At 34.6% G+C, this 19,668-nt stretch overlaps 1 protein-coding gene across 4 annotated transcripts in view; it reads left to right on the top strand.

The window, feature by feature from the left end:
• LOC143244204 (putative nuclear hormone receptor HR38) overlaps nt 1–18,914 on the top strand; it is a 48,409-nt gene extending 29,495 nt beyond the window's left edge. For all 4 annotated transcript variants that reach the window (XM_076488458.1, XM_076488466.1, XM_076488452.1 and 1 more), the window contains 7 exons: nt 4,713–5,551; nt 8,682–8,856; nt 10,650–10,779; nt 12,094–12,254; nt 12,639–12,841; nt 15,107–15,285; nt 17,244–18,914. In XM_076488458.1, coding sequence (XP_076344573.1) covers nt 4,713–5,551; nt 8,682–8,856; nt 10,650–10,779; nt 12,094–12,254; nt 12,639–12,841; nt 15,107–15,285; nt 17,244–17,500 — 1,944 coding nt within the window. In that variant the 3' untranslated portion in view covers nt 17,501–18,914. The remainder of the gene's footprint in view (nt 1–4,712; nt 5,552–8,681; nt 8,857–10,649; nt 10,780–12,093; nt 12,255–12,638; nt 12,842–15,106; nt 15,286–17,243) is intronic.
• The last annotated feature ends 754 nt before the right edge of the window (nt 18,915–19,668 follow it).

Below are 19,668 nucleotides of genomic sequence, written 5' to 3'. Positions count from 1 at the left end.
GGTACAGCGGTAAGTCTACGGATTTACAAAGTTAAAATGAGGGTTTCGATTCCCCTCGGTGAACTCAGCAGATAGCCCGATGTGACTTTGCTATAAGAAAACACACACTAGGTTTACAAACTTTTTTTTTTTAATGTTAGGTTCTCGTATAGAGAGATAAAGCAAAGGACTACAAGATTGTTTGCTTGGACGCATTTATAAACTTACAAAATCCTCTAAGTTACTGTTCAGAGCAAGGTGTGTGATTTGAATTTTTATTGTTTCGTGGTTGGATTTTGGGGAATTTTGTGATTAATAGTGGTAGTAAAACCAAGAAATTAATATTTGTTCATAAACCTAGAAGCTAACAAATGAGGTTTTATACATAGTTCAGTTTGTCATGAAAGATCCATTTCAGCAAAAAATAAATAAACAAACAACACTGCTGTCTAGCTCATTATGTTTACGTGTACCATTAAACATGTTAGTTTTGTCTTGCTTAAACAAAAAATAAAGATAGTTTACTGTTTACAGTTGTTTTTTTTTAAGTTTTATATGGTCTGTTTATTTGGTATTTTGCCTTTTGATTATATTTCGCACAAAGCTATACATGAGCTCTCTGCGCCAGCTAACCCTAATTTCATTTATTAACAAATAAGGGCATTAATCATAACAGTATAACGCACTTCCGGCTACGAAAATGTGCATGCTCGGTGACGAAATTGGAATCCGCGGCCTACAAATCATGAATCGGACGTCGAAACTACCAAACTAGGACAAGCCTTTGAAAGTATCATTCTATTCATTGGTAGTACTCTCATGTCAAGTAACAACTAAGACTTGATCAGGTTATTTCGATATTGTTATGATATGTAAATACTGCATATATTTTTATTACACAACATATGTTGTTTGTGTGGAATTTGTTTAGATTTTTTGTCATTATGTTTGTGGATCACATTAAATATGGACAAGATTATGTGCAAATTTTAGCCTGATTTTAATTTTCATACCTTGACCAGTCAAGGAACTTAACTTCATGTTTTATTGGATAGTTTGTGTTCCGTTTCATTTTGTGTATGGGGTAAACCTTCGATACTACCACACGAAACATAGATAATTTCGGGGTAATTTAATTCTGTTCGCCATTGTAAGCTGTAGAGATTGCGGGTCATGAGAGTTTTTTAAGGTTTTCAGGAAAAGTAAACTGTCATGTAAGACCCAAGACCTGTGACAAAACACTATACTCTTTCTTGGAGGCTGTTTGTGCATGACGACCGTGTGTTGTCGCATTTTAGTTTAAAATGTTTTTTTGTTTTTTTTTTAATTTCGCACAAAGCTACACGAGGGCTATCTGTGCTAGCCGTCCCTAATTTAGCAGTGTAAGACTAGAGGGAAGGCAGCTGGTCATTACCACCCACCGCCAACTCTTGGGCTACTCTTTTACTAACGAATAGTGGGATTGATCGTCACATTATAACGCTCCCACGGCTGAAAGGGCGAGCATGTTTGGTGCGACCGGGATTCGAACCCGCGACCCTCGGATGCCTTAACCAACCTGGCTATGTCTGGCCTTGACCTTCTTAACCCTAAGACATGTACAGTTACGACAGAAAGTGTTCGTACCCCTGTGTCGTGAGTAGTTTTTTTCCTCATAACTTAAAAAGTATCACGATTAGGATAATGAAAGTATGGTGTATTATGAATATTAAACTAACGCTTCTATAGATCATAAAACTCTTAAAATAGTCTCATGATCCAAATGTTTTCGGAATGCAGACGTTATATGATGAGAGACAGAACTTGGAAATCAATGAACTGATTTCAGAATTCGAACGTTATATATCTTGCAATAATTTCGTAATTCGATGACACTTTGTACACTTCATCTATTGCTTTCAAACAAACAAAAAGACTGCTTTAATAAACAAAACAGTCTGATTTTGACTTAAGTAATTACAGAAAATTTATATCACTTGTAATATTTCATACTCTGTGTATAATTAAGAAGTAGTATAGCTGATAGATATTTATGTGATACATGTGTGTTTTCTTATAGCAAACCCACATCAGGCTATCTGTTGAGTCCACCGAGGGGTATCGAACCTCCTGATTTTTAGCGTTGTACATCCGTAGACTTACCGCTGTACCAGCAAGTGACGTTATGTAATACATCAGAATAACCTCAAATACAGCATCAAATGTAATACAATAATATAATGCAATCTGAGGATTGCGAGTAAAATTATCATTACAACAAACATGCTCACCCTTTCAGCCGTGGGACGTTATATGGTGACGGTCAATCCCACTATTCTTTGGTAAAAGAGTAGCCCAAGAGCTGGCGGTGGGTGGTAATGACCAGCTGCCTTCCCTCTAGTCTTACACTGCTAAATTAGGGACGGCTAGCGCAGATAGTTCTCGTGCAGCTTGCTCGAATTTCAAGACAAACATTTTGACAGCAAACATATAATCTGTGTAAGATGTTTACATTAAAAAAATAAACTCGTGCTCTGCTCTGACTAACCTACAAACGTTTGTATAAAGGCCACATTTATTTTTTAGAAGTGTAAATATAAGTGAAAAACTCACTACACTTCAGAACCATTTAAAAGTTTTGGAAAATTTCATTCACATATAAAACATCACAAAATGTAAATATTTTCTTTACGAGTGATGTTTTCAGCTAATCAGTTTGTCCATACTCACAGAAGAAGTTTCTTCTATTATTGGTTGTACTTGGAAAAAGGAGAAGCCTAAAGAAAAATGTATCGTTTGTCGTTGTTTGTCCTAATAATGCGCACGCACTTCATTTCAACGGATGAAAAATATACTCGAGTTTACATTTTGTACAACACATTAAAAGACTATCAAAGATCAAACTTTTTAAAAGGGCTAACATTAGGTTCTAGAATCACATTATAAGTTTATTTATTGGTTATACTAAGAACGGTAATGTTTAGCCCTAAATAAACTAAAGCAAGAAAGCGTACAGAAGTTAACAATGTTAATTTGTCTCTTTGTCGAATATAGGCCGACTTTTATAAAGACTTACCTAATATAAGGCGTAAAACGAACGGGATTATATATTTCGGTTTCTATTATTACAGTTTTTGTATTATTAAGGCGTTCAACTCGTAATCGGAGGGTTGCGGTTTCGAATCCCCGTTGCACCGAACATGGTCGCCCTATCACCGTGGTGGGGTTTATAATGTGACAGTCAATCCCACTATTCGTTGGTAAAAGAGTAGCCCAAGAGTTGACGGTGGGTGGTGATGACTAGCTACCTTCTCTTTAGTCTCACACCGCTAAATTAGGGATGGCTAGCGCAGATAGCCCTCGTGTAGCTTTGCGCAAAATTAAAAACAAACAAACTGAGTATACATATTAACGTTGTAAAAGCATGCGTTGAAAATCGTCTTTCTCATAGAATAACAGAGTGCAATACTTTAATTTTTGACACGCAAAATTAACTTCTAACCAAACCAATAGCACGTTCTTGTAATATTTTTGTACATTGTAATGATTTTATCAGAACAGTTATGATGAATTTTGTTTACTTGTTGATACTTAACTTTCTTTGAACAAATGTTCAGCACATTATTTTTACGATTTAACTAACGTAAATATCAGTCCTCGGTTTAACAGAAGTCATTTGATGCTCTCTCTTAGTAAAAATGCAAACATATCACGTTAGTGTAGTGTACGAAGATATAGCTTTCGCATAAGTCTTAATTTCAATAAAAGGACAAATCGTTTGAAATTAAACGCGAACAGATAAATATGGTTTAGATATCTTTTGTAAATAAAACATATCACCAGCTGCCTTGATTGCAATGCAAACAGGCAATTCCAAAAATATTATCTTTATTTAATGCTGTTAGACAAGAGTCCTCGTTAGACGTCAGACATGTTAATACTGTCAAAGCAGACGAAATTTTCTAGGTTTGCATCAATTTTAACATTCGTTGACAGCTATTATCTAGATTTATCTTCTTAGCTGTCGCGCACCAGGTTGCAGATACATTTTATATCAATTGTGCCAATTCTAAAGATATGGTTAGATAAGAAAGCCGTTCTTTCTCAAAAGGTAAACATTTCTGTCAGTTTAACAAGTCCTTGGGCATACTTCATCGATACATCAAGTGTCAAAAATAGAGTTAAAGTTTTCATACGTTGTCGTTTGTCCGCTTTCGTTGTGTAAAAAGTATTCTTACTTTCTGATAGGTTGTCCAGTTGTGTGATTTTCCAAAATGTTTTTATTGGAATTTTATTTCACTGGCTTTGAAATGAAGTACTCTATTTAGAATCTTTTTAGTAATTTAATAAGATAATGATTTTAACCTTTTTTGTATCTTTATTTTTGAAAATTTTGTACTTTGGTTGACAAGCACAGGTATGAAAAATAAACCAACTTGCAGAAATTAACTGCAACAGGCAAAGGTGGAACAACCTTTTGTACTACTAATAATAGTACTTTATTGCTATAAATAAAGTTATTGGTAAATAAGTGTCTAGCTTTTCATTACATCCATATTAACGTTATTACAAGTAATAAAATGCACCGATCCAAGACGTTTCAAAATTTTCAGTGATTTTTCTTGTTTTATGGTCTTGTCAATTTCCTCAATATATTTTATTTATCATAAAAAGTGTCGTTTTCTGTAAAAAAAATATGTATTGCATCTCAAGATTGGCATTAATTTAAGTAATTTACATGCTTTTAAACACAGGGTACTCGCTTTGGTTCAACTGGCGGCCTTCTGGTTCCAGAGTACGACATTCTATCTCCAGAAGAATATTTTTTTGGAGAAGAATATAAGTTTCCATCTGTGGACTTTAGTGCTACTACAGACAGCTTGGAGACACAGCTAGGTAGCAGTTTTAACTGTATAGACGACATGATGCAATCTAGTTCTCCAGAAGCAAACTATGAAATAAATAACCCAGACTTGCACAGCCTTACAACCCTTTCTTCTTGTGTCACTGTTACCACATCTGTGACACTTCCCAGTTTCCAAGAAACATACTCTCCGAGGTGTCGCCGAGACGTCTCTCAACAAGGAGTGTTTTCCTTCAAGTTTGGAGACCTCTCTCCACAGGATATGGAATCACATGGAGCACAAGAAACGTTCCAAGACTCTTTAGGAAATCCGATAGAAAACATCGCTTCCCAGTATACCACTTTTACTGGTGTACAACCCCTTGAAACAGAAACTAACTTTTACAAAAGCGAATGCTCGACTCCGATGCCACTCAGTTCAACAGGAGTCCAATCATCATCTCCTCCGACTTTTGTTCTGCCTTCCTATTCTTGTAATCAGGGAACAAGTTCTGACTCAACTTTTCAAGAGATGCCGTTTGCTCCAGATGACGTACCCCTGGCTCCACCATACCAACATAACAATTTTCCTTCTTTGCTTGATATGCCCGCATTACTGAATGAAAGCAATTCTTTGAAAACACAACCATCTTCCGACAATGAGGTGTCATCACCACTTCCAAGTACTGCCAAAAGAGGGCGCAAAAGGCCACCACTTACGATCTCTTGCCCCCCGCCGTTAGACATAAGGTAAGTGATTTTGCAGAAACAAGCAAGACTAGGGATTACTTGGATCTTTTAACCGAACAACAACAAACACACAAGATAGTCATTTCCAAAATATCAACAAAGTATAATTTAAAAGTTTTCGAACAAACGCTTGGAAAGCTGATGAAAACGTTTATAGGATGAAAACTTCAGCATTTGGAAAACATACAACTTTTCTTCATAACTGACCACCGCAACATCTCGAAAAAGCAATAAAAATAGCTTTTGTTCTTAATGCAAATGATAATTAACAGAAAAATACTCACCAATGACAATAAACATACCAAATAAAAAATCTTTTCAATTCCTTTGTTTCTGCCACCCAGTATGTCTGCGGACTTTCAACGCTAAAATCCGGGTTTCGATACCCGTGGTGGGCAGAGCACAGATAGCCCATTGTGTAGCTTTGTGCTTAATTCAAAACAACAACAACTTTTGTTTTTATACGTTAAAGCTTCCCCCCGAAACTCTTAAAAGTAATTTCGTCCTTTATAGTACTAGACAGAAGACAGCCTGTAGGTTAACATGCCGGGCTACGAATATGGAAGTCCAAGGCTAAAACCTGCAATATGATACTGAACATAATACGAAATCTATCAGCTGTTGACAGGTCATGAAAATGATAGGCAATTCCGATCTTCAGTTAAGAACAGCTGCTAACTGGTCCCCTAACTTTAATGGAAAGGTAGACATTAGGGAAGGCTGTGTCTTAACCTTGGGGTTTCTTACTTGTTCGTTTAGCTCATATATCACACTGTATAAGGTACTGACTGAAAATAAATACCAAACGTAGCAAAAGATACAGCCTCTGTTTTTTGCAATTTGAAAGACAATTTAAAATATTTTCAGATAGACCAAGGAACACATGTATATACTTCAGAAAGTTACTACACGTAACAATGATAACAAATATATATATATGTATTCCAGCAGCTACAGTGAAGGTATTACACTGGTGTTCAAACTTGTGCAGATATCAACTAGAGAAAACTGTGGAACAACTTATTAATACCACACTGTATTTATGGCAAGGCTACTGTGGCTGTATGTGTTTACTGTATAACTACTAAGACTACTTGTATTTATAACATAGCTACTAACTGTCTGTATTTATAACATATGTACTGAGACTATCTGTATTTATAACATATGTACTGAGACTATCTGTATTTATAACACAGCGGCTAAGACTGTCTGTATTTATAGTATATCTATTAACTGACCATATTTACAACATAGCTACTAAGACTGTCTCCATTTATAACATAGCTACTAAGACTGTCTGCATTTATAACATAGCTACTAAGACTGTCTGTATTTATAACATAGCTACTAAGACTGTCTGTATTTATAACATATCTACTAAGACTGTCTGTATTTATAACATATCTACTAAGACTATCTGTATTTATAACATATCTACTAAGAATACCTGTATTTATAACATATCTACTAAGAATACCTGTATTTATAACATATCTACTAAGACTATCTGTATTTATAACATATCTACTAAAACTATCTGTATTTATAACATATCTACTAAGACTACCTGTATTTATAACATATCTACTAAGACTACCTGTATTTATAACATATCTACTAAGACTATCTGTATTTATAACATATCTACTAAGACTATCTGTATTTATAACATATCTACTAAGACTACCTGTATTTATAACATATCTACTAAGACTATCTGTATTTATAACATATCTACTAAGACTACCTGTATTTATAACATATCTACTAAGACTACCTGTATTTATAACATATCTACTAAGACTATCTGATCCTAATTTTGTATCACTGGACGTCTTAATCTCTGATGACTTCAACCCCATTCAATGAGGCAGCCAATCAGCGCATGTGTCCAGAGTGATCATTGCTGTTATTGTTATTCTACAATCACGGCTTAAAATTGAGGAAATATTTTGTGGTATTGCATGGATTCGGAACCAGCTCTAGTTCCCAAATTGGGCACAGGGTCAGTCAGCGCCCAGCGACATTAAAATATTCCTAAAGGAACAGGTCTACTTACTTGAAATATAAACATTCTCCATTTGAGACTTTTCTCCAGGTATATAAATGAAATGATTTATTTTAAAGATAAATTATTCTTTCAATGCATCTTAAGTATTTGTATAACATTTAACTTTATCTAATAATCTCTTAATTTGTTAGTTGTTAGAACAAACTTGAGCTACATTTGTACAGGAGTGTATTTCAAATAAGTTGAAGTACTGCGAACTTTTCTCTTTTGAACAATATTTTTCATTTTGTATGAAAACAACTAACTTGATTTTTAACAAATAGTTTATTATTCAAAATATTGATTAGCGGTGAACGTGACGTGATTTAGAAGTTAATATGTTGGGATTTGGATCGAAGGTTCGAACCGTAACGTTGCTTAACATGCCTACACCATTAGCTATGAGTGCGTTATAAGGAAAACAGACAGTCCCGTTATTCGATTGCAAAATCATTGTGGTTGTAAGAGTTATTGACTCTTTGATTAATAGTTTAATATCAGGGCTAAATAAATCTTCGTGAACCTGAACCCTAAACAGTTGTCCAACACGTGCAAGAAGCACCGCTGAGTTTAAAAATTCCTATTTTAATTAGAATTACGAAATACATACAACCAAAAAGATGTATACTAACACACATTAAAAAATAGTCCGTTAAATGAAATTCTGTATTTAAAACGTGTATATAAATATAGCATTCTCCTGCTGTGACAGCGGCAAGTCTACGGATTTACAACCCTAAAATCAGTGGTTCGATTCTCTTTAGTGGGCACATCAGACAGCCCGATGTGGCTTTGCTATAAACAAACACCAACACACATAACAACAGCAATTTAATCATAATAATTTTAGGGGTTAAAAAAAGAGAGATGTATTATTATTTTGTTATTAAAAATTATGTGTTTACGGTATGAATCAATTAATATGCTTATTATTTTATATGAGAAACTGTCATAATAGCTTCTAACTAACGTGATCTGCAACATTAGATATGTAAGTTTTCCTGTGTGATACATACGCAGTAAGCGTAGTATTAGCATATAAAGCGAATTATTATTATTTTAACTTTCTCTCACTAGTCATGGAGTGCAACTGCAAACTTCGACTACCCACACAGTAACTTCTCCGTCAGTCCAGTCTTTTTCGAAGGATTCAGTACCCTCTCTGTCCCAGATGTGTGCTGTTTGTGGTGATAATGCTGCCTGTCAGCACTACGGTGTAAGAACCTGCGAAGGGTGTAAGGGATTCTTTAAGGTAATTCTGGGTTACATAAATAAACGTATAAACTCTTATAATTTTGTTTTCTTACAGTTGTTTCATGAATGTAAATTCGTGCAAGCGTTCTTTGCCGTTTCAATATGTCAGTAACGTCACGTGCATTGCCAGATCTGTCTATTTCAGATTCTCACTCTACAGGGTGGCCCATAAATCCCTACCCATCCATATATCTTATGTATCCAGTGTATCTGTGTGCTGTCCCTCATTCTCGCTGCATAATATTATGCGACGCCATTTTCTGTGAGACATTTTCCTCAACATAGCAGGGGTTATTGTTCCAAATGCCTCGGTAACAGCTGTCTTCAACTCATCATTAGTATTATAACGTTGTTTAGACACAATATATGGATGGGTATGGACTTACGGGCCACCCTGTACAATAAATTCCAGCCTAACCAGTGTTGCCAAGCGTCGCGAGAATAAATAACCAGCACTGCTACTTCTAACGAACTAAAAAAAAAAAAACAGTAGTGACTTTCAAAACTGCTCAGTTGTAGCTTACTCTCAAAATGGCTAACTGCGCAGATTGACTGGAATGTTCCATGTGTAAAGTGGATGGACCAGAAAACTGACGATTATGGTCGTGTTTTTGAATAGGAGTAGTGATAGGATGGTTTTAAAATTGTTATTACGAGTAGGCTGTTCATTGACCCAGTAGATCACTGAAGCAAACATCCCTTCAATAATTTTACTGTGGAGGCAGCTGCTACAAAAAAAAACAAAGGCCCCAATAAATGACTTGAGAATAAAACATGCCTCAGAAACCGCAACCTATGACTTTTAAATTGACTTTTAAAAAGACAAAATGAAGGAAATGCAAAATTAAATCCGCTTGTTATAGACGGACTTGGGCAACATTAAGCCTTGCACTATTACAACCAGTTGTGACGTTTTACTTACGGCTACATAATTGAAAATGTTTAACTTTATTAGGTTCTCAAGTCTCTTTTGAACAACGAAAGCATTCTATATTTGATGACATATATCCCTGCTTAGTATTTTTATGACCGATGCTGTGTTAGTGTGTTTTTATTCCAGATATAAAAGAGGATATCTGATAAAATTAAATCACGAGGCTAATTCGAGAGATAAAAAAACTGATGATAAGCAGTCAGTTTTCCAGGGAAAAAGAAATGTTTTGGATGTACGGCCCTCTACAATAATCAAATTTGTAGTCGTGTTTGTCAAATTATTGACAGAGAACTAAAACTATTCGTTTGGCATAGCAATGATGAAGTTACGTTTACAATTAGCGTGAGTTGACATAAATATTACTCAGATTGTTACAAATTATTGTTCTATTGTAGTTATATTGTAAGGAGAGCTGGAAAAACCTTCAATAGCAGTATTTGTTTAATATTATACGGTTTTACAGTTGAGTTCTTTTGTCCTCGTAGTTAAAAGTAATATGAGTGGAGTATATTTCATATATTATTGTGGAAGTAATATTACTCTTTTTGTTGAAGAATGCCAAATGAGTCTGTGATTAAGCATTCGATTCCTGAGTTGTCGAGCCAGATTTGAATCCGTGGAACATTACAAAATATCAGCGCCCTAGTAATTCTGACATAAATACAAAAAAAACAACAACAACTAACACTAACCAATTTAATTTGGAAAACGCTAAATAACTCCTGATATGTACATGCTTTATATTCCACGCAATACGGAGATATTAGCCCTGAAAGTGTAATTTAAGACAAGTTTTCGGAATATCATTGTGAGTATGCTATGATTCACAAGTGAATCAAGGTTTTAAAATCTTACAGAGAACTGTTCAGAAAGGAGCGAAATACGTGTGTCTAGGGAGTCGGGATTGTCCTGTGGATAAACGTCGTCGAAATCGTTGTCAGTTTTGTCGTTTTCAGAAGTGTTTAGCTGTAGGAATGGTAAAAGAAGGTAATATAATAATTCCAAATATCGTTTAGTTTAGTTTAACACTAATCGTTGAAAGGATCTGTCAACTTCATTTTATATTTAATTTAATTATTATATGATAAATATAACTATACATACTAATATTCGGAGAACTAAAATTCTTCCTGTTTATAAGTACGGTACAGAATGTTTGTTTTGTTTTTTATGAATTTCGCACAAAGCTACTCGAGGGCTATCTGTGCTAGCCGTCCCAAATTTAGCAGTTTAAGACTAGAGGGAAGGCAGCTAGTCATCACCACCCACCGCCAACTCTTGGGCTACTCTTTTTCCAACGAATAGTGGGATTGACCGTCACATTATAACGCCCCCACGGCTGAAAGGGCGAGCATGTTTGGCGCGACGGGGATGCGAACCCATGACCCTCATATTACGAGTCGCACGCCTTAACACGCTTGGCCATGCCGGGCCCTGGTACAGAATGTAAACATTGTGTAATAAGTTAACAGAGAAGACAACTACAAATATACACGTTTTCCAAAAAAGAAAAGAATGACCTCACGTTTGCGGATCTTTTTAATTCTCTCTGTGTGTGCCCAGCATAGCCAGGTGGGTTAAGGCGTTCCACTCGTAATCTTAGGGTCGCGGGTTCGAATCCCCGTCGCACGAAACATGCTTGCACTTTCAGCCATGGGTGTGTTATAATGTGATGGTCAATCCCACTATTTGTTGGTAAAAGAGTAGCCCAAGAGTTGACGGTGGATGGTGATGACTAGCTGTCTTCCCTTTAGTCTTAAACTGCAAAATTTGGGACGGCTAGCGCAGATAGCCCTCGTGTAGTTTTGCGCGAAATTAAAACAAACAACAAACTCCACGTATTTATAAAGGAGTTTGTTAAACCAAGAAAAATGTAAATGTGTTTAACGAATACTTCAACTTTTATGTTTTTTTCATAATTACTTCGTTTTTGAATGAAACTACACAAAGCTTTCTGCGATTAATTCTTTCCGGGCTTTAGCGTTGCAAGCCCAAAAATGTATCGCTGACTCTCTGGTAATGTAATAATAGCTTAAAATTAGAACATCGCCTTATCAGGAAGATAATAAAAAAAACATGAATCATAATTATTATTATTCACTATGGCTAAAAGTAATTTTAAGCGAATGTTTTTTGTTGTTTTTTTGGTACGAATATATGATCACATCAATTGAAAGCTGTTAGACATGTTCTAATAATGACATAGCCAGATATTATTTTTTCGTTTATTTTTAAAATTAAGTTTTTACCATTGATGTATAAAATAAACAAATTTATGATTACGATATTTCTATCTTGAAGTTGTAAGAACAGACAGTTTGAAAGGTCGTCGTGGTCGTCTGCCATCTAAAGTTAAGTCTCCACGGGATTCGCCACCATCGCCACCAGTAAGCCTAATTACAGCTCTTGTTAGAGCCCATGTAGACACAACTCCTGATATCGCTTATCTTGACCTTTCGTCGGTAAATATTTTATAATTAAACTGTTTAAACATGTTGTAATTATGTTAAAAGTTTCTTTTCGAATATAGTTGAGAGGTTAAACATCTGATTAATACAAACAAACTCTGTCTGTTGTACTGTGCTATCATAAGTTTTATTTGGGTGTATAACTGTAAGGCGATAGCTGAGGTTATTAAGTGAAAGTTAACATAAAACTTATGGACGATAGTATATATATATATATATATATATATAGTTACGCAGCTAAGCTGTGAGTAATCTTTCGAGTTTCATATTATGTTGATATAAAAATATTTGTGTAAACATGCGGCTAAGTAGTAAATAACTGAAGTTTAAACATTTCTAAATATTATATAATAACACTTCAATTATTTTTTTTTACAGTTTCATGAGCCATTAAAAGTAGAAAGTCCGTCGACAGATGGCGACAAAGTACAGCAGTTTTACAATTTATTGATATCGTCACTCGATGTCATACGCGTCTTTGCAGAAAAGATACCTGGTTTTAAAGATCTAGATGAGAGTGACCAAGAACTGTTATTCCATTCAGCGAGTCTAGAATTATTTGCGTTGAGGCTAGCTTACAGGTACTTATATAAAAATGTACATAATGTATTTTTTTCAGAAGTTTAATAATACTATAGGTTGCCGACTTATCTGTCGTTTGGCATCTGGTGTAGTTCCTCATGTATGTAGTCACAATTCTTATGAGGGACACAGTCTTGTGCTTCTGCTCACAGTTAGCAGACGATGTCGCCATCTGGAAGATCCAGAAATTGTAACAATATATTTTAAATGAAAATTTTTTGCAATAAATATAAATATAAAATAAATTAAAATGTTAGCAAATCTATAAAAACAAACAGGACGAAACCTCACCTATGCCTAAACGGAATTCTTCTCCAGGTAACAAAATTTATCTATGATACAAACTAAACGTGGTCTTGGCAAATAACAACTAGCTCAACAACATCTGGCTATTAAAGGAGTTTGACTGGTAAAAGTAAATAATCTTTACCAGATATTACTAACAGTTTATAAAACGTGTGTAAGATTAGTAATAGAATAGAGTAGCTAAACGTAGCGAAATTACAAATAGATAAACTACAAGATGCAAAATCATATATTAACAAAGGATTGTTATAAGATCAAGAAACACAACATTCTTACACGGTTATTCAAATATCCAGTTCTTGTCAGACAGCCTCCTAACAAATTCAGTTTAATATGAGGATAAAAAAAACTCTAAAGTAACTAAGAAAAATACATCATAAATCACGAATCTAGTCCTAGGTACCTCATCCACTTAAATATTTATGTCTCCCAAGAGAGACATAATGTTTTTCTATTGTTTCTTTTTCTTTATTTATTATTATTTCAAACACTTTTCAGTGAGCCCCTATTTTTTCATTTCTCGATGGATTTACTTGAAGCGTGGTAGAGTTATCCCTTGGTCCAATTCTCTCGGACGCCTTTTATAATTTTGTAATTTAGAGCTTTTAAAGGTTTTTCTTTTTTTGGGGGAGGGAGATCATGAGTCAAACGAACCAAAGATGTATATTTTGGGATTCTGTGCTATCATATTAACAGCAATGAAGAAGAAATTTGTCTATATAGGCTTTCATGCGCCAAAGACATTCACATAAAAAAATTCGATTTCCTCTTTGGAATCTTTTTTTTTTAGTGAAGTCGGAGGTTATAGAAAATAATTTTTGGTCAATTACTCGGGCATATTTGACCAGTTTACATGGGATTTGACACAAAGATACTTTACAGGCCTCAAATGGCGGTAAACAAAATGTTGGAATTTTTGTATTTTTGTGCTTAACTTTTCAGCGAGGAAAGTACAGTTTCGGGGTTTCGTAAACAATTAAGTTCATGTGTATGTCAAATATTTACACAGGAGTTGGTACAAACGTACCTTTTTGTAGACACCAAGCAATGATAAAGACAGTTTTCGACGTTTCTGTGTTTTTCAAGATTTTTATAGTGTCAAAATCGGGCATGTCAGAATTGAGTAGCGAACGAAGAAATATTGCTTTATCCCGCGAATTTTGGGTCTCCAATATTAAGCCCAACATGGCCAGGTGGGTTAAGGCATGGAACTCGTAATCTGAGGGTCGCGGGTTCGCGTCTTCGTCGCACCAAAAATGCTCGCCTTTTCAGCTGTGGGGGCGTTATAATATGACAGTCAATCCAACTATTCGTTGGTAAAAGAGTAGCCCAAGAGTTGGCGGTGGGTGGTGATGACTAGCTGCTTTCTCTCCAGTCTTACACTGTTAAATTAGGGACGGCTAGCGCAGATAGACCTTGAGTAGCTTTGCGCGAAATTCAAAAACAAACAACCTCTAATATTAATAGAAATATTAAAACACCACCTGGTACTAGACAAATTAATTACGTGATATAGTTTAAATTCGCTTTTTAAGTAGTATTGATGTTAAGATAAACTTAACTGTGTGTGTGCATGAGCAAAATGTCGAACTATATGGTGAACACAGGACTGTTTGTACAATTTTACGAAAAATTAAATGCGGTGTAAGTTCACAAGATAATAAACTTGGTGCGAGAATATAACGTGGCTTAACTAGAAAACTTAAAAAAATAAATGTTACTCCAGTTAAATTTAATCACATGACATGCATATTAAATCTGATAAAAATAAATAAATAAGAAGTAATGGCCCTCTATTAATACGTAAGTACCATTTTGTTTTACATAATAAATATCTCTCTTGTGGTTATTTTCATTCTTAAATACTCAACTATTTTATATTATAGGTGCTATATATATATATATATATAATGTTGATATTTATAATAATTACAGTGGTTTGAACCCTCTTTTCGCAGAATTAAACCCGAAGAAAATAGAATTACATTTTGCAATGGTGAAACCCTTCACATTGAACAATGCCGACGTGGTTTCGGGGACTGGTTGAGTGCAATATTGGAATTCTCCCAAGCGTTGCACGACCTGCATATTGATATTTCTGCTTTTGCTTGCTTATGTGCCTTGACTCTGATAACAGGTAAAGGCCTTTTAATTAGTTTGATTTCCATTTTCAATATGTACATAAATAAATATAATAAAGACTTACACAACGCTAAGTCTCTTCTTTTCCAATTTTTATCACTGGTAAAACACTTTCTCAGTTCTACAAGTTTTTATTTCATCCATACACCTTTCAAACACTGCTTTCACCCGTGGGGGCGTTATCATGGTTCAATCAATCCCAGTATTCTTTGGTAAAAGGGTAGCCCAGGATTTGGCGGTACGTGGTGATTACTAGCCGCCTTCCCTCTAGTTTTACACTGCTATAGTAGGGACGGCTAGCGCAGATAGCCCTCGTGTAGTTTTGCGCGAAATTTCAAACAAACAAAACCTTTCAAAAATTATCTACATATTACTTAGTTGTGATTGCTATATTTTCTCTGTGGCCTGGAACTTACGATGTGATTTATACTACTGCAACCATTATATTTACTCTCAAATATATGACATTATATTTTGACGAAAAAAGACAAAAGAAAAGTGAAGTTTAAATTTTTCCGAAATTGAGTTTTGGAAACTGTGTTTTTATAGTTTTAGGTGAAGAAGTATAGAAAATAGTATTTACAAACACTGTTCTAAATAACATCGTCGTTTTTTAAAATGTACAATCAAGTTTTATTTTAAATAACTTTTATATTTGTGTATATAGTATACTGTATTATTCACCAAGGTAAACTTCACAGTAGCGCCACCCATTAATTGAAATTTTACATTTTCAGCCACCTTTTAAACCTCAAAATCGCAAATCATTTCTGTTGCAGTTAAAAAGACAACACGGTCTGAACATGGTGTTGGTAAGTGGTTGGGGTGTCGGACTATTGATTCGAGGGTTCATGGTTCGCAACCAATTGTAAAAAAAAAAAAGCGTTCTACATTTAAGGGTCGTGAGTGCGTTATAACTGTGACAGTCAATTTTTTTTCCCATTATTTAGTCAGATAGGAGTAGTCTAAGAGTTGGCGATGAGTACTGCTGACCAGTTAATTAGGTCAAAATTACAAATTGTTTGCGGTGCATTGCGAGAATAACCAAAACGAATTATCAGTATGGTCTGAAAAGGATCATTTCTATTGGATAGAATTTCTTTGCTTATTACAATATCTTGCATGTTGAACTTTAATCTTATAACTCTTTTTTTAATTATCATATCACGCTTGGCTAACAACTAGAAATAATGTTTTAGAAACTTAAGCAATTAACCATAGTTTTAAAATACATTACACATAGTGCCCGTACTAAAATAAGAGTTTTGACAAAAATTAAGCATTTAATACAGACTTTAACAAGTTTTTCTCATAAATTCATTGTTTCTAATCACAAAACTTTCCGTATCTTCAACTACTTTTGCAAATAAAAATGTTCCCAAGTAACTTAGCAATAAGTCTAAGAACCCCATAACACTGAAAACCGGGTTTTGATACTCGTGGTAGACAGAGCATAGACAACACACTGTGTGGCTTTGTGCTTAAGATCAAACAGACGAACAACAAACAAATTATTCCCCAAATATTTCCTTATTACTGGGTGTTCGAAAAACTGGAACCATACGTGCTGTTCAGGAACTTTGCTGAATTTGTTCCATATACTGTCCTTGTAATTCTTGAAAACTGCGTTTCATTGTCAATGGTTCACACTATCAGTCTCTTTATATTTATTTATAAGTTTCTCAACAGCACCGTAAGTAATGGTTTTACCCTCTCCTTAGATGGTATGTATTAAATTCGGCAGTATTCCTCCGCTGGGACTTCTTCTTCTACATAAGAGACATGCGCCGTAATCAGTTACGTATTTGAAGCTACAAATCAGTTAAGATTCTAGACTTTTCAGATACTCTGTACGTAAAAAACAAACAAACTTTTATAAACAATACATTCCTTTACGTGGAATTATTCATGCTAATTATTAAACAATTGTTTTTTCTTATTTTGTACTAATAGAGAGACATGGGCTAAAATATCCACAGAAAGTCGAACACCTCCAGATGAAAGTCATCAACTCCTTACGGGATCACGTGACATATAACAACGAAGCTCAGAAGAAACCACACTATTTTCCGCGGATTTTGGCAAAATTACCAGAATTGCGTACACTGAGCGCTCAAGGACTTCAACGTTTGTTTTACCTAAGAATTGAAGGTTTAGTTCCGGCGCCTACTCTCGTAACCAAGATGTTTGTGCTTAATTTTCCTTTTTGAAAACCACAAACTCTCCTGAGCATGCTTAACTCGCTTAGCAGAACATCAATCTCAGTAAGAGACTTTGATATTATCATCTTGCCTACAGTGACCAGACTGTCGAGACCGAAAGAATTGTAACAAAAATGGATTCCACTGCGAAGAAGAAGTTATTTATTTCGTAAAGAGGAGAAATGTATATATATATATATATAAGAGGATAACGTAGCATTCAAGACAAATTCCCAAAGCAAATAAAATAAGAAACGGAAAGCGAAGGTGCATATTACACCAGCAAAGTTGATTAACTGTACTTAGCGTAGTAAGTTATCCACACGTGTGGTAGAACTAACACCATCCTAGTAGTTTCTTTAAAACTAGGGTTTGGATAATTGGATGGATAACTACAAGAATATTTCTTAAAAAATCATAACAACTGTTATGTATTCATTGCTAGTGATTTTATGAAAACATTTCTTATTTAAGCTAAACGCTGATATGCGTTCTATAGAAGTGATTGTAGACGTGCTAGTCATTGGGTTTAAGTCTGTTTTAATATAAGACTTTAAATTATATTATTATATATGAAAACTTGTCATATATTTATGTGCTAATTTTATTTATAATAATTCAATGTACATGTGGTAAATACAGAAACTTTAAATAGGTTAAAGCATTATAAAAGTAAAATGAACAAGATTTTACAGTTTGTTCTATATTATAAAGTTTACTTACTGAAGCCGTATCACACTGTATTGTTTCATATAAAACAAAGCACAAAAATCTTGTATGGAATACTGATCACTGTTCCGGCAACTTTAAACGTTATATAATACATGTGTGTATGTTGTACATAATCTTGAACCCGGGTGCTACTGCTAATTTAGAAGATATGTAACATTTTCAATTTATTCGGTTTCTTCTTGTATCTGTTATTCTTATGTAGAAAATTCTTCCACAAATAAGTTATTTTTATGTATTCTAATACTTTTCTTTATAATACTATACTTTTTTGAATGTTGTTGATTTGTAATTTATATCCATATTTCTTTATAGGAGACATATTTGCTGTTTCTCCATTTTTATGGCATGCCCAATTTCGATTTCATGTTTTTAACGGCCTGCGCGATGTTTGTTTTTTTTAAGAATTTGGAACTGGATCATCCAACAAAGAGAAACGCTATAATCTTTAGCCATTAATGCTGTTGATTTCTTGTTGAATGATTTATTTACGAAGTGATTTTGGTGTAGTGGTTTTCCTATTATACTGAACTTTGTGTGCACGTGAACAGAAGTTTACCGGGATGACACTAAATAGGTGTTAATCCAGATTTATAATTAGTAAGTATTGTAAGTAACATCAAGCATTGTCTATGATACGTTTTTTAATTGGCGATGAATCATTTCAAACTTTTCACACACACTAATTACTGCCTTAAAAAAAAAAAAAAACTTTAAACACCCTAGCATGAAAGAACCACGTGAGATTCTTCTAGTTATTAACTATCATCCAAAACTTAAAAAGAAAATCTTTGTCAATCTTTTAATCGGTTAAGAGAAAATGTCTCTGAAGTCTATATAATCGTCTTGGGAAAGAACAGCAATGTATGGTGTCGTGGTTCAAAAAATATTAATTAAACACAGACACAGAATAATTACCTTCTTGTCATAAAGTGACCATAAAGATTACTGATTGGTAATTTGACGACATTTTCCAAAATGACTATCAAATAACCAAAGAGAAAAATATACGGCATCACCTGTCTCTCTTAATTTAATGAACAATAGGTTGGAAATACCCAAGATACCCTCAGATAACATTTCAATAACGTTGTACCTTTCATGTTTTCTTCTCTCAGTACTTTATGTTACACACACTATCGAAGTCAAGTATCTAAACTGATACGGAAACAGCAGAAGTGTAATAAAATACTATTAAATTTGATTACGTGTGGTTCTTATGAGTTAAGCCGTGCGACTCGTAATCCGAGGATCGCGGGTTTGAATCCCGGTCGCACCAAACATGCTCGCCCTTTCAGCCGTGGGGGCGATATAAAGTGACGGTCAATCCCACTATTCGTTGGTAAAAGAATAGTTCAAGAGTTAGCGGTGGGCGGTGATGACTAGCTGCCTTCCCTCTAGTCTAACACTGCTAAATTAGGGACGGCTAGCGGAGATAGCCTTTGTGT

The sequence above is a fragment of the Tachypleus tridentatus genome, chromosome 1 (assembly GCF_004210375.1).
Source record: "Tachypleus tridentatus isolate NWPU-2018 chromosome 1, ASM421037v1, whole genome shotgun sequence".
In the NCBI taxonomy this organism is placed as follows: domain Eukaryota; kingdom Metazoa; phylum Arthropoda; class Merostomata; order Xiphosura; family Limulidae; genus Tachypleus; species Tachypleus tridentatus.
Note: the sequence above shows the minus strand (reverse complement) of the source record. Positions and strands in the feature narration are given on the sequence as shown.